General features: G+C 37.5%; 1 protein-coding gene across 1 annotated transcript in view; it reads left to right on the top strand.

The window, feature by feature from the left end:
- Positions 1 to 12,735, top strand: part of EXOC4 (exocyst complex component 4) — a 668,442-nt gene that overhangs the window by 68,552 nt on the left and 587,155 nt on the right. The window contains exon 6 of the mRNA XM_037513395.2: positions 5,595 to 5,838. Coding sequence (XP_037369292.2) covers positions 5,595 to 5,838 — 244 coding nt within the window. The remainder of the gene's footprint in view (positions 1 to 5,594; positions 5,839 to 12,735) is intronic.

Here is a 12,735-nt window from a genome sequence, read left to right on the forward strand (position 1 = left end):
TACCTGCTGTGAAGTCTTCCATATAGCACATGCTCTGATCTGCTTGGATGCTTTCTTAGTACATTGGAACTTATAGTGAACTTTGTTTTCCTACTGACAGTTTTTTCCATCAATCTTAGGGTCAACTTCTTATCTCTTTAACAGTTTTTCAGTTTACCTTTGCTTGAGGTAAGCCTTGTAGCAGAGGAGTAGGACTGGAGCATGAGAGATGCTGAGATTGGGTGATATTTTTCCTCTTTTTTTTTTTTTAAGGTTGTTTTGAATTTTGGGCAATTTCTGTCTTCAAGATATTCTGAAGTCATATTTTGCATTTTATTTTGTTTAATCATCTTGCTCTTTGTTTTATGGAGGAGATACTGAGAGATGAGGACCTAAAGCAGCCACCATTCTCTTCAGCTGTTTATGAATTTCTAAAAATAAAAATTTTTAAAGTACTATATTCTTTCACCTTTTTGGGTGGGATTTGTTTTTGTGTTTTGATGTCACATTATCACCATACGCCTAATTCTGTAAATAATACTAGCTTCACTTCACAGATGAGGAAATTGATGTCCAGCAAGATTTAATGACATGAAGGAGATCACACAAGTAGAAAGCGATAGAAGTGATAAATCTAAAATGATACCAGGGCCACTTCTGATCTTTATACTACATCATGGTATCTCCATGGGCAATTGAGCTACACACACATGCCCCCCCCCATCTAATGATTACAAATTAATTCATCTTAGTGAATGTTTATAGAGACTGTCAATTTATTCATCCATTCTAGTCCTTTTTTCTGTAAATGAGGTCATGCACATTAAGTGCTTTTCTAAGGAAAACCAGTTCATCGGGTATTAGTTCTGTTTTTTGTCCTGAGAGACCCTTCTATTCTACCTCCCCCACACCCCAACAAACAAACCATCACTTCCCCCTTTAGCACACTTTCACTTATGGAAAGGCTAGTGCACTGATCTTCTGTTTTCAAAACTCAATGCAGAGTGGGCTTCATCTCTACCTCTGAATTGAAATTCTTCCTTTGAGGAGACTGAAAAATCCTAGTTTCATGTAAATGACAGCCCAGATAACAGTTGGCCACAGCTTTTGGCAGTCTTCTTTAAGGAGTGGTGTTTTATATTGTCTATCGTTTCCTTTAAAGTGATTTAATCTGCACTTTAGGGGTGCTTGGTTCACATTTTGAAGTACTTTAATCAGGAATCCACATTCCAGGGGTAGTTAACATTTGAAAGACCCTAATCAAGACTCTATACTCTAGAGGCAACCAGTGCATCACATACTGCTCTCAACATGCACCAGTGGATGCATTAACTAAAATGAAATGTCAGAAGTAAATTTTCATTGGTGAAATTAATAGTATTTAAGATAATGTAGTTGACCACATACCTCCACTGGGGCAGGAATGGAGAATAAGAGTCGGGTGAGACCAGCAGCCTGCCAGCCTCGGTCAGTCTAGATTTTGATTTGCTCCTGCCTTTGCAGTCCTGCATGGAGGGTTTTTTCAGCTAACCGGACAAGTGGAACATGTGAAGTCTCTGTAACCCTACCTGGGCCATATCCTACCTGCCTTTCTCCACCCAGAGTTCATTGGACAACAACTCTGGCTTCACTCATTGGTTGCATTTCTTGTCCATAGAGAGGTTATTCTTAGTTTTGAACCAGATTTTACCTTATAAGTTATTTTTTTCTTTTAATTGATATTTTATATATACTTGTGTTTTGAGCAGAATGGCTATCTCAAGTAGGAATTTACAGGGCCCTTTTGATCAGAACCACAAGGATTCTTTTTAAGTAGTAACTATCTTATTTTCTAATTGAGAATATTGTCAGTATTCTGAGGTCAGGTTCCCGTCTGTGGGGGCAGATGTGGTGGATATGAAATTCCCCTGATACTTTAATGGTCTGATTAGGCTTGGTAACTTTTTTTTTTAATATGGATTATATTCAATGGTGGCAGACAGTTTTCCTGTTCAGGGGGATAATGTCCTTGGATACAACATGTAAATTAAATTATGTAGGTTGAAATGTTTTATATGTATATTAATTTTGGTTACTGTGCATAGTATAAAGAATGACATATACTGGGAGTTTCTGTACTAAGTGCTACCACTTACCTCTCATACCTTCACTAATGTATAAATATAAATGATGTAACATAGCTTATTTGGTAAAATGTATTTAACTAAGGGCCGCCCCTCGTGGTGCAGTGGTTGAGCACTGGGCTGCGAAGCTGTCCGCAGCCTCTGCAGCGCTGGTTTGATCCCTGGCTGCCGGGCGAGGGTGCCACATGGCACGCAGACCTCTCATGCTGCTCCCCTCAGCAGTGTATTTTGTTGGTCTGCCTGTTCTGTTCCCTGCTCTGGCTCTGGTGAATTCTCTCACCCTCCCGCGCTTCTGACTGTACCCAGTGCTTATATAAATAAATGAATCTTTAAAAAAAAAACTATTTAACTAGGACCTTTATCTTCTGTAATTTGATCACCTGTATACAGGTATGGCATATTGTACTGTTCTTGTCTTACCAAGACAAGAAGAGAGAGAAGAAAGCTGTCATGTTTTGGTTTAGATGGCTTTCTTTTACTCACTGGGAGACAGAAAGGTAGTTTGTTTTTTTTTTTTTAGTAAAAAACTTAGCTGCGTATGTGAATTATTCACCTTGTTTGTTGCTTTTTAAATTGGCTGTCTATTTTATAGGTATACATAATTGGCTATAGACCATATATTGGAGATATATAGATATAAAATATATTTAATTGAATCATGGAAATGTAAAACTTGAAAGCACCCTGCCATCTAATCCCTTCAGAAGTCCCAAAGTTTCTTAGTTAAATGCTCTGTCAATGATTTCATGCTTAATCACAACTATAGGAATGATTATATCCACTTAGGTATATACTGTAGTTGAAAAATATATACATTTTGTTTTAATTGAGGCCTCTCTGAACTTCAGCTAAATGATTTTTGCACAAAGCTTTTCCCATAAAGCCCAGTAGTACTGCCTGACCTCTCAGGGTATTTGTGATTATTAGACTAGTCTTCATGGTTGATTATATTATCCTTTCAAATTGCCTTTTAATTTTCTGCTGATGTAAGTGAAATAGATAATATAAATTAATTAATACTGGATCTGTTCAGTGTTTATGCTCTAGGAGATTTCTATAGACAAACAAAGATAAGGTTTCAATGAAGGTGTTAACTTAGGGCTGTGGAATTTTATTATTCACACCATGCTTATTTCTTATTTTTTTTTTAATAGGCTGATTATCCTGTTAGTGTGTCTGTAAGTCAGAGTATGCGATGTGATCTGGGATTGACTGATTTAAGCTTCACATATCAGCAGCCAGTTTTGCAGCAGCTATAAACTGACTGACTTCCAGGTGGCTCTTTGCATGTATCCTGCTTGAGCCTCATATGTGCTTTTTGTCAAGATCATTTCTTTTCCCAGCTAAATTTCTATTACCTTTTTTTCCCCTGCCTGGAGCACTGCTTATATTTTTGCTTCAGGTCTTTCCTCTAACCTGCTGAATTTTGATGGCACCTTGACTGCTAAGCACTTTTCTGTTCTTGTTATTGAGGTTGGTGTGGCTGCATGAAGTCATTCTATGGCCTGAGGTGTCTATCTTCATGTATAGAACAAAAATAGTAACTGCAGTGTCTCTTCCTGCTTTGAAATATCACATTTATAAATATTGATGTCAGTTCTCCATTTGCTTTTAGAATTGTCATGTCATCTTTACAGGCTCTTGACTTGTTGCTTCTATTCCCAGTTTTAGTATTAAAAGATTTTTAATTTCTTTACCATATCATCACATGCCCCCTACATTGCAAATAAAACGATATGAATTTGGTCATTCTTCATAGGTTTCTCATTCTCCTTGAAGATTTCAGGGGTCTCTGAATCTAAATAAGACAGCAGCAGTATGTTTAAATGGGTGGAGGACTTAAGAGCAAACTTGTGTGAGTAATTATATCATGTATGCCTTTGGCTCATAAATAAGTGAATTTTATGAATTGAGAGCAAAAAACAAAATAAATTGAGAGTAGCCTATGTGTCATATATCAGTGATTCTGAGAACTTAACTCCATATTCTGTAATATCTTCATTTTTTTCTCTGAAATGATTTCAGTACATTCCTATTTTGCTAAACAACTTCGAGTATGCCTTTGGTATAGTTGAACCTGAGTCTACTAAGGAAGAATGCCTGCTTGCTTTCATGATATCACATGTTTTAAAAAAAACCTTCTATTATTTTGCAGAGTGAAGAAGAGAAGGGGTGGGGGAAACTTGGACCACTAGAGTCCATCTTTACATTTGTACTCACTTTTATTCTTGTCTTTTTTTTTAAATATGAGATGTTCATGTGTATATATATATATTTATTTATACAATAGCTGGGGTATAGGCCAGAGGTGCGGAAGGATGAGAGGATTCACCTGAGAGAGAGTGGGGAGCATAACAGGCAGACAGACCAAAAGCACTGCTGAGAGGAGCAGCGGTTGGGACAGGAGAGGTCTGCCGCGCCATGTGGGGATCTCTCTGGCTGACTGGGAATCGAATCCGCGCTGCACAGGCTGCGGACTGCTTCACAGTGCTGGGGTTCAACCTGCTGCGTCACCAGGGAGGCCTATTCTTGTCTGTCTTAATCCAGCCATTTGTAAAACGAAGGAATTATTTTTAGGCCACTTATAAACCCCCTGAAGTTATATGAGAAGACTTGCATACATTTGCATTATTTTGAGGGACAGACCTGTAGCTCTTAGTAGATAACAGAAGTCTTAGAGTTCCTGCCCCTTTTGCTCTCCAGCTCTCCACAGGAGGCTAAGAAAGTTCTAGGCTATATTTTTTCGATTCCCAAACCAAATCATTTGGATGAAAGCTGTGGTCTAAAGCTATTCAAAGACTTTTGGTATATGAAATGACTTCTCAGGAAACTACCATGGTTGAGCAAGACCTGTCTTCAGTAGGTACTGATGTTATGGTAAATGTTCATTTAAAGAAAAAATAGAAGGGGGTTCTGTTGAACTTATGATGTATGCTTTCATTGCTTTTTTCCTCAGTCTTGCCTCACTTGTCTATACTGTTTTTCCTTTATTTTTCTTTTATCATTCATTACAATTATATCTTATTTGCCTTTCTTTTATACATATATTTATAATGTATGTAATATAATCACTTGCATATTTATACAGCTACTTGATCTCTTTAACTGATAAAGAGGAATTGGAAAGTAGGGTCTGAATCTTAGGAATTCTGCAGCACCAGGTAGCGCATTTTTATGAACTATGAACGATTAATAAATTTCACCAACTGACTGATTCATTGTAGACATGGTCACCTATGGATAACTTCCTATGGTGACTTGTTACTCATTTTTCATTGTTTCTACCTCTTTACTCACAGATGGCTGTGATTTCAGGGATGTAACCATTGATTTTTTTATTCTTAGATATTAACTATGTAAATACAATTTAATTGAAAAATCTTTTCTAGTCCTCAAGGAGTAATCAGTGGTTATCCTATTTTTATTAGACCCATTCTGTTTTTGAATTTTATAATGAATTTGTCTACCTTTTTATTTATTTTTCTTAAACAGTGAAGGAGATGAACTTGCAGGATATCAAAGAGGATTTGGAATTGGATCCAGAGGAAAACAGCACCCTTTTTATGGGTATCCTTATTAAGGGGTTGGCCAAACTGAAGAAGATTCCAGAGACAGTTAAGGCCATCAAAGAACGCTTGGAGCAGGAGCTAAAGCAAATCGTGAAGAGGTCTACAACCCAGGTGGCTGACAGTGGCTATCAGAGAGGAGAGAACCTCACTGTGGAGAACCAGCCAAGGTAGATTGGGGTGCTGTACTTTGTGTTTTTGACTATTTGCTGTATGTTTTTAGGGCTGGTGGTGATAAGTAAATATTACCATCTCTTGTTGATGTTATTTCCTAAGCTTGCGCTATCAGAACCTATAAGCAGCTTCAATAGGTATAATTCAGCTGGTTTTTGATGGAGCTGAGAAGTTTTAAGGCATATGAAAGAACATGGGTATTATTGAATATTTACTAAGTACCAAACAGAATGCAAAGCAGTTATGTATATTCTGTCATTTACTTCTTACAACTTCATGAGCTACTTACAGGTATTTTGAGATTAGGGAAATGTGTTCAGACGTTAATGAGCTTAAGGTCACAGAACAAGTGGCTGGTCTTGGAGTCGGGCTTAAGTCCATGGTCTAGCCTCTGTCCTTTGCTGTTTTCTTTAATGTGTGGTAGGTGATCTTGCCAGTAGGCACATCAATCTCAGGGATTCCAGTGTCTACTTAAAACAACTAATAGAATTTGGATTTCATAATTCTTATTTCCTAAGGGGAAAACTGAATTTGTTCTCATTAATCTGTCTGTGACTGTCATACACTGGGAGCACATGTTTGTCAAATCAAGTTTTAAGGCAAGACAGACTAAAGTCACCTGACAGTGGGACAAAATACTTGAAATTGAGGCTTTCCTAGAAAAATCAAAGATTCGCTATATAGTTCTTTCCTCCCCCTTCTTTGATTCTTCCCCCTCCACCCTCCCCAACTACCAGACATGGACAAGACAAGAATTTCGCCTTGAGGTAAGACCAGTGGAAACTAGAAATTCGTCATGAGTGTGTCTTCTCATTTGCTCAAACAGGATGAGTTCCTAAGAGGTGATGGAGAAGGAATTATAATTTTGTTTACATCTTGTTAAGAAAATTCTACTGTTTGTACTTTGGGTTTTAAATCTTATTTTAAAGCAGAAACAATTCTATGTAATATAGAATTCCCTAGACTTATTTTCAACCACTTGGAAAAATTGCTGTATTCTGTTTTCATTTTCTATGTGTTTTTATATATTCAGATAACATTGATTTTAATTATACTTTAAAACTCAAGTATTCTCTTGGAAACGGGATTCAAAAGTATAATTAGTGAAAAACTGTCCTCCACTCCTTGCTGACATAGGTGATTTCAAAGCACATGTTTTGATGAGTATGGATTTTAGAGTGGAGCCAACTTGGCCTTGAATACCAGCTCTGTCATCTGAACACAACACCTTCCTTACAGGGCTGCTTGCTTTTGCTGAGGTCATCGTGAGTAGTAGAGTAGCACCAGCAGTTACTATTATATGTAGAGGAATGCACACATTTATTATTTGTTGCTTCTCAACTTTTATGTTCTTTGATCACTCACCCTGTGAATGAATCTGGGAATTGCTTCTGAATTAAACTTTGCTTTTCTTCTGCCTTTGCTGGTGCCTGGATTTCCATGAAGATCTTTCGACTCATTCCTAATGAACATTCCCAAATTCTGGCTTGCTATTTGCCCTGTTGCTTCAAGTTCCTAGCTGAATACACTGAACTTTCTTAGGGAAATAACATGAATGTAGCATACATCAGAAGTAAAACAAAAGGGATTCATGGGATTTTGACCTCTTCCATTCCCCGAACTTCTTCCAGAATTTTTCAGTGGAAATAACAGCACTCAGAAGTGGAAATTCAGCATACTGTTCCAGGAAATAACTTTTTTTTTTCTTTGTGAGGATTGAGTCAGCAGGAGGATTTTTCTCTCCTTTAAGTTTTGTTTGTCAGTGTTTTAAAGGTTTTTGTAGGTAGGATAGGCTGGACATGATCTAAGGGAACAAACTGTTTGTCTTGGATTCATGTCTATATAAGATGATCCCATTTTATAGCATGTGTGAACCTGGAACTTTAGGCCTAAACTATTATAAAATAGTACAGGGGAACCAGATATTTGGGGGCAAACCACCCTTTGAAGATCAGAGATTAAATTATTGACTTGGCTTTCCAAATGATTGCTAATTTGAGCTAATTTGGTGGCTGTGTGTTTTCAATGCTTTAAAATGTCCCCAAAGTTTCCCTTCCAATGGTTTAGAATTATAGGAGGGTTATTGTCTGATTATCTCTTGCAACTTGAGTTAGGTTTTGTTTCGTGGAACTTTACTGGGAAGGTGTTAGTGGCATTTATTTTAGAGAGAAGTAAAATCACAGTAACTCTCATCATCATTATCGTCATCATTGTCTTACCATTCATGGAACTTATGGTGACAGCATAAGAATGTTTCCTTAAAATGGAAGCATATGCCAGAAGAACCAAGACTCCCTACATGCACCTTCTTTTCCTCTAGCTCCACCCCCCCGCCCCCCCCCCCCCCCACCGGGCCAGTGACCTGTTCCAAATCATTAGCATCTATGTGCTGCTCTGAGACACATAACAGTATTAACTTTCCATGAAACATTCATGGTTTATCATCATCTTATTAAATATATCCTGGATGTGATGCATTGCAGGACGCTTTTCATTTACCTTTATGTAAAGAGAATCCATGTTGAATGTGCTGCTTTGCGAGAAAAGTAGAAGGACCCAGGCTAGTGAACTCTCTCTTGCCTTCACTTCCTGAAGAACCATTCTGCTCACAGCCAGTTTTAAAATCACTCGGTGACACACTTGATATTTTCTAATTTTTGATACGCATATTATTTGTGGGAGAAATGGTTTGTCTTTTTGTTTATTCGTAATTAATCTTGTGTGTATAAATCACTGCTTACTATTAAAGGAAAATATTCAATGACTTGTTACCAACTTGATAAGCATTTGGGTAATATGTGTTTTGCTCATCTCCCAGGATCCCTTAGTTTCTTCGAAAGGCAGGCACGGTCTTCAGCATCAGATGGCTGATGTGTGTAGCCCATGCAACTCCTGATCCATTTCTACAGATTTTTCTGTATAATTTTCTTTCCTAAAATAATTCTAAAATGACAAGCATTTTATATCCCTCAGATAATTATAAACTAGAAGGTGTAATAGAAGCAAAAGCTGAGTGTGTCATGAGAACATATAACTATGGGGCTGATCTGAGCCGGGTAGGTAGACACTGAGTGTCATGTATTCAATATTTATTTTTAAATGATAAAGAAGCCTTTATTATTGTGTACTAGTTGTAGCTGTCATCCTCTGTTAATTTGATAGCACTTACCAGTTGCTATTCCAGCTGTGTGAAAAATAAAGCAGATTTTGATGTCATTTTCAAAATTTTGCTAACCTTTGTGGTTAGATTATGATTGCCATTGCCAGAAGTGTTTTTAGAGATAATACCAATTTTTCATGTCATCAGTAATGTTGGAGTATTCCTGTGGTCCCTTGCCAACAGATTGTATTAAATATTTTTTAAAGATTGTTATTGAGGTAGCATTGGGTTACAGCACGGTATATTATTTAGAGGTACAGAATCCAACTTTTCAGAGGTTATCTTTGCCAATCTGCTAGGTGAAAAATGTTATTTACAAGGTGGGTTCCATTTGTATTTTTCTTAAACTTTCAAATCAAAAAAATTCACTATTAAGACACCTCATTTATGTCTGGATGGATTACTTCAAAATAATCTGCATTGAGAATAGCTAGAGATTAGATAAAATTGCCATTAAAATGATACTATTGAAGGGGGTGATAGGTACAGGAAGAGTGGTTCTGTCCTATCATCTTTACATTTTTAATGATTAAAATTTTCAATAATACAATATTTAAATATCACCTTTTCACTGAACTATTTCTTTTTTCTAGTGTGCCCTTTTATTGATTTGCTAGAACTCTTTTTTTTTTTTGAAGGGTTTTTTTTTTTTTTTTAAGATTTATTTATTTATTTATACAAGCACTGGGCACAGTCAGAAGCATGGGAGGGTGAGAGAATCCACCAGAGCCAGAGCAGGGAGCAGAACAGACAGACTGACGAAATGCACTGCTAAAAAAGCAGCAGGTGGCAAGAGAGGTCTGCGCGCCATGTGGGACCCTCACCAGTGGCAGGGGATCGAACCGGCGCTGCAGAGGCTGTGGGCAGCTTCGCAACCCAGCGCTCAACTGCTGCGCCACCTGGGAGGCCCTAGAACTCTTTATATGCTAAAAGTTAATTTTTTTAGGATTTATTTTGCAATATCCCTCACTTGCTTTTTCTATTGATTGTTTATGATGTCTAGCCATGTAGAAATTTGCTTTTGTATTTTATGAAGATATATATGTGTATGTGTATTTTTTTTTAACAGATTCTTGGTTTTGTGTAAAACTTAGGTCTTCCCCAGTCTATTTGGTAAATAAAATTTCCCACGCTTCTAGTACTTATATAATCTCTTTCTTAATATTTATGTGATTGATACCTCTGGAATCTGAAGGAGTGGCAACACAACTTTTAAACAGATATCACTTTTTTTACACTTATTGCAGTGGAGAAAATGCCCCTTTCATTTCTGCTTCTAATATATGTAATTGAGTGTCAGTGTTAGTGGAATGTTTGCTGAATATTCTAACAGTGAATCATTTTATTTCCCAGTCCTGGTTTTTTAATATTTGCCTTGTTTTCTAAAACTCTCCTTCCCCACCCTGCCCCCACTCCCTGTTTCTCAGTCTACAAGACTGTAGGTTTATAGAAATACATGGAATTATTGCTCGCAATGCTGAAAAATTAGAGTCCAGATCTCAGAATGAGGGCATATTGATATAGTAGGACATTCTTAAAATATGATTTTATCTAAGAAAGTCTGAAGGCTTAGGCCCTAGTTTTGTAGTTTGTGGGAAGAGAAATAAATGAAATACTTTTCATGATTTCATTACACCTGCGGCTAGAGTGAAGCATGTGTTTCATTTTCATATAAGTAACATTTCCTTTCATCTCTTCTATTTGTTACTTTGCTTCTAAGAATCTGAAATGTAGAACTTAGTGGAGTTGGTCATTTTATTTTACAGAAAAGTCATTCAAGAGCAGCTTGGAAGCAAGGTCAAGCATTCGTCCTTGTGGCTTCTGGTAGCCATTCCCAAGCACTGCATGTAGCACCTGGACATGCTTGGAATCAGGAAGGGCCTCAATGTAATTTAGACGAGTAGTTAATGCGAATCAAAGCAAGCGGGAAGCAAGTAAATTTAACTTCAGTGATTATGATTCCATTTGATTAAATCTCTACTTTTGATTACACGTATCAGTGAGAACATGCTTTAAATACACCCAACTATTAAATGCTGAAAGATATGAATAGGATGAACCAGGGACTTATGGAAGAAATCCTACTATTCCTCCACTAGAATATATCCCCTGCAGCTTTCCTGGAATAATTTTAGAACAAATGAAAGGAATTAATTCTTTACATATGGGAATTATTACATCAATGGTTAACTAAGATATACAGCTCGTTCTCATGGAAGGTAGTACTGGTCCCAAACCTGTGCACTTTCTAGTAAGACTGAAATAAATTCATTGATAATAGCATCATAACGTGTGAAGTGAATCAGTTATGTATGTAATGGTAATAGCTCTTCTGTAAACATGAAGTTGGGCAGCTGTCATGCTGAGGGCATATTGTCCTTTAGTTGTAGCCTCTTGCAAGGGCACTGGGTAGAACAGGCCAGAGGTCTTATTCAATATACATTTCTTAAATCTTGGTATACTTTTATCAGGATTAAAAAAAAAATTGCTTGTAATTCCTCCTGTTTCCTTCTGCAGGTGCAAATTAGAGACTGTACCAGTTAAGAGATCAATAGATAAAATCTTTTTCATGGGTTATTGATAATGTTATTTGGGGGTCAGACTTCATGCCGCACTGAGGCCACTTCTCATTTGCAGGCAGTGGGAGCAGCCTTAGGTCTTGTCATTTTCTGTTCCCCTGTTGGTGTCATAATACAAAATTAACTCCATTCTCAGTTTGACACTGAATCTTTTTCATTGTACAAACAAAAAACTTTGTGTCAAATGAAATTCTTCTTCCCTTGGTGTGAGGTAGGAGAGTGATGTCAGATATGATTGAAGCCCCTTTGTGTATCTCTCAGGCTACCATGTAATAGCTTCAGGAATTCTCTAGCTCCTGGCCCATCCCTTTCTTATGCTCTCTAATCAGACTTGACCATGAGTTCATGAGATGGGGGTTAACTTTGTCTTGGTAGCCAGATTTAAGGCTGGGCATGTAATTAATGCCAAGAAGTTTAATGAATGAATATGGAGAAGATGCACAGAAGATAATACTTTCAATAAGAAACGTTTATTTTATTTTTTAATCTCAGCCTTATTCACACGAGGGTCTAAGGATCAGCAGCACAAATGTCACTTGAGAATTAGAAATGCAAATCATCCCAGTGGTGGAGGGGTGATTAGATTGTACCATCTGGGTACAGGGTCGGCAGAGCGCTATGCTTTAGAAGATTCTTATGATTGTGGAAGTTTGAGAACACTCTAACATCACAGACATCAAGGAGTTTTGTAGCATTTATGCTTTGCAAAGCAGTCTGCCATCTGGAATCTCAGTGAGTGAGACTTGCCATTGGTGTCTTTGCAGGTAGTGCGGTATTATCATTAATCTCAGATTTACTGAGGGAACTGTGAAAGCTGAAATTGGACAGTTCCCAAAGCTTATTGATGGTGGAATGAAGATGACAAGTGCATGATACCTTTCCACCATGTTACTTTGCTTTCTGGTTTATGTAAAGATGATACCTAACTCATTTGCTGGGCCTGCTTTTATTTTTCCTCAGGCAAAGGGCACTGTTTCCACTGACATATGCCCTCTCTCACCCAAACCTTCCATTGTGCTCAGTGGCAGACCTCTAGTGTAGCTATGTAGGTGAGACGTGTGGTCAGCAGCTGAGTAAACGGATCCTAATGAACTCATTTGAGTACCAAACTGATGACTTAGTTACCCAAACAATTCCCCTAGAGACCCTGCACA

Source organism: Talpa occidentalis, unplaced genomic scaffold (genome assembly GCF_014898055.3).
Source record: "Talpa occidentalis isolate TD23 unplaced genomic scaffold, MPIMG_talOcc4v2.1, whole genome shotgun sequence".
Classification (NCBI taxonomy): Eukaryota; Metazoa; Chordata; class Mammalia; order Eulipotyphla; family Talpidae; genus Talpa; species Talpa occidentalis.